This window comes from Limulus polyphemus, unplaced genomic scaffold, assembly GCF_000517525.1.
Source record: "Limulus polyphemus unplaced genomic scaffold, Limulus_polyphemus-2.1.2 Scaffold497, whole genome shotgun sequence".
Lineage (NCBI taxonomy): Eukaryota > Metazoa > Arthropoda > Merostomata > Xiphosura > Limulidae > Limulus > Limulus polyphemus.
The window spans coordinates 121,475-124,052 of record NW_013666107.1 but is presented as its reverse complement, the minus strand read 5'-3'; the positions used below and the strand labels follow the sequence as shown (position 1 = coordinate 124,052).

General features: G+C 29.1%; 1 protein-coding gene across 1 annotated transcript in view; it reads left to right on the top strand.

Annotated features, from left to right (window-relative positions):
- The window catches only part of LOC106458658 (tripeptidyl-peptidase 2-like), a 99,852-nt gene that overhangs the window by 85,962 nt on the left and 11,312 nt on the right, over positions 1-2,578 (top strand). The window contains exon 26 of the mRNA XM_013918188.2: positions 1,242-1,378. Coding sequence (XP_013773642.1) covers positions 1,242-1,378 — 137 coding nt within the window. The remainder of the gene's footprint in view (positions 1-1,241; positions 1,379-2,578) is intronic.

The following is a 2,578-nucleotide window of genomic DNA, read 5'->3' as shown; positions in this document are numbered from 1 at the left end:
GATAACTCGATATTTTCACAAACAAATCTTTAATAAAAATACTTCATTAAAAAATCAGATTTTTGGTGTACAAAAGACTTGGAGTCATTACTAAAAGTTTACCAAATTTTATGAGGATACACATACAGCATTAAAAGTTATAGTATAAATACTTAACATGTGCAAATGTGTCTACGAACTTGTGTATTTTATACCGAGCCCATTGCGAAAGGGTTAAAAAATATTAAATATATATTTTGATGTGAAACATATTTACTAATATTGTGTAAAAAATACCATATATCAGTTTGGAGTTATATAATTTCTTATCACTTCCAGGTGACTCAGCAGTAAGTCTGAGAATTTATTACCCTAAAATTTGGGGTTTAATCCCTACAGCAGGCACAGGGCAGATAGCTCATGTCAGATTTTCTAAAGTCAGATTCTTTACAGTAGGTGTCTATGACTTGTTGGCAATGAATTTCAACTATAAACAAACAGCAACACAGTCTACATGTTTTAGAATAATATATTAAAAACACATCAAATGTATATACAAATCTTTTTTGCATTATTGGTTACCACAGTTGTATCCAGAGCTTTAAATAATTCTCTTTTTTGTCAAAGTCCACACAGGCTGGTTCATTTACTTTAGAAGACAATTAACATAACAAATTGTTCTTCTCTGCTCTGTTATTACAATACAGTCTGTGATAATTTCACTTTAAAAATTGCTACTATACACTCTTTAACACTAAACTTAGAATCATGCAGTCTGTAACTAAAGCTAAAAAATTATTTTTCAATGCATATTTATACCCCAATAGAAGTCTAGAACATTCCATACAATACTAGATATTCTGATGCAATAATACTCAATTAAACCAATAAGAAACTTGGAAAGTTCTAGCAACAGGACTCAATAATCTCACTATTGTAAACTAATCACTAATTCATAACAGTTGAACTACACAACCTATGATTCGTAAACAGTTACATAAACAAACTTAGCATAAAATATCACTTCTTAAAATAACTAAATATAAACTATATTAACTCTCTGAATCATAATGCTCACATTAAACTTAAACTGAAACAGTTGTGTGCATATAACGGTCCATTATGCAGCTTTGCACTTAATCAAAATGAAAAAACAGTTCTCATTAGTCTGGCTAGATTTATAATAAAGAATAATATTCAAGTAATTATTTTAAATAAAACCTGCACCAAACTAAATATGTGAGTTTTTGTCATTGTTACAGGCTGAAAGACAAAGTAACTTACAAGAAATAATAAAAGTAGGAGACAGTATTCTCAGTCAAATTGATATAACAGAATTACTGGCAGCACTAGGAGCTAAAAAGGATCCTCTTGGTAACAACAATAATAATCACAAAATGTAAGTATTCTTGTAATACATTCTCTTTGTTTTTAATTTTTATTCATCTTCTTCTTCTTCATTCATTATGTAAAAATATTGACATTTTGCAACTTACAAAAATGAATGTGAGTTTCAATAATGTGTATTTTTTATATTTGGAGAAAATAAGAAATAGGTAAGTTTTGTAAGAAAGTCCATATAGTTGGTTCATTCTTTTTTATCCTCAGAACATTCATAGAGAAATATTAAATGATAATGTTTCAGTTTGTTTCTGATCTCTTAATAAAAATTCTATAGGACAGAAAATCAGTTTATTAGAATAAACATATCTTCCAGATTATTTTGTAAAGTGTAAGAATAAGAAAACATTAATCAGTCTGACATCTGTTGATTAGATTGCTTCTTTTTTAATTTTTGTGAGTCTTCCCCCAACAATTTCTGTAGCTAAGCACACAGATCTTGTTGATAGGAGTTAATCTAACAAGTTATGGAACAAAGCACTTAAAAAAGTATTTTTTTTTTCGTTTGTAACTGAAAGAAAAGTGAGAGTACATTTTGAAATTGTAACTTGAATCAACATTAAGTATTTGATATGCATGTCTCACTGTAAACCTTCTTAATTCCTACAGTTACTATGTTAAACAATGTAGTCACTTGTTAAGTAATATTCGATATGTTACAGGTATAGAAAGTAAGTATTTTGATTTTATTTAAGGAAAACTTTTGGTTCCTAGTCATAATGTTAAGGAATGTGAAAAGGCTTAGCTACTATAGTTAATGTTTTATATGATGTGAAAACTTTTAGTTCCTACATTATATGTGTTAAAAGTTGTGAAAACACAGTAGATTAAAAGATGTGAAGAATTAATGCCTAGAGTCACCGTGTTAATGGTTTGGAATACTTGTAGTTTTGAATTTGTGTATTAATTTGTCTTGTCTGTGTGTTATAACCCTATGTTAACATCATTGATCAGTTGTACAGACCCCGTATCTGTGAAGATATACACACCGTGGTCACAAGTGAATAGACACATCCTTTTCAGAAAAAATGAAAATTTTCAGTCATATTCCCATGAATTGATATATTCATAATTTAATTAATATCTAGTAGATCTTCCTTTCGCTTTGTGGAGTTCATTGATCCTTTGGGGCATCGGGAGAATCATCTCGTCAATTTTAGATTGTGGGATTTTTCGCCCACTCTTGCTTCAAAACTTG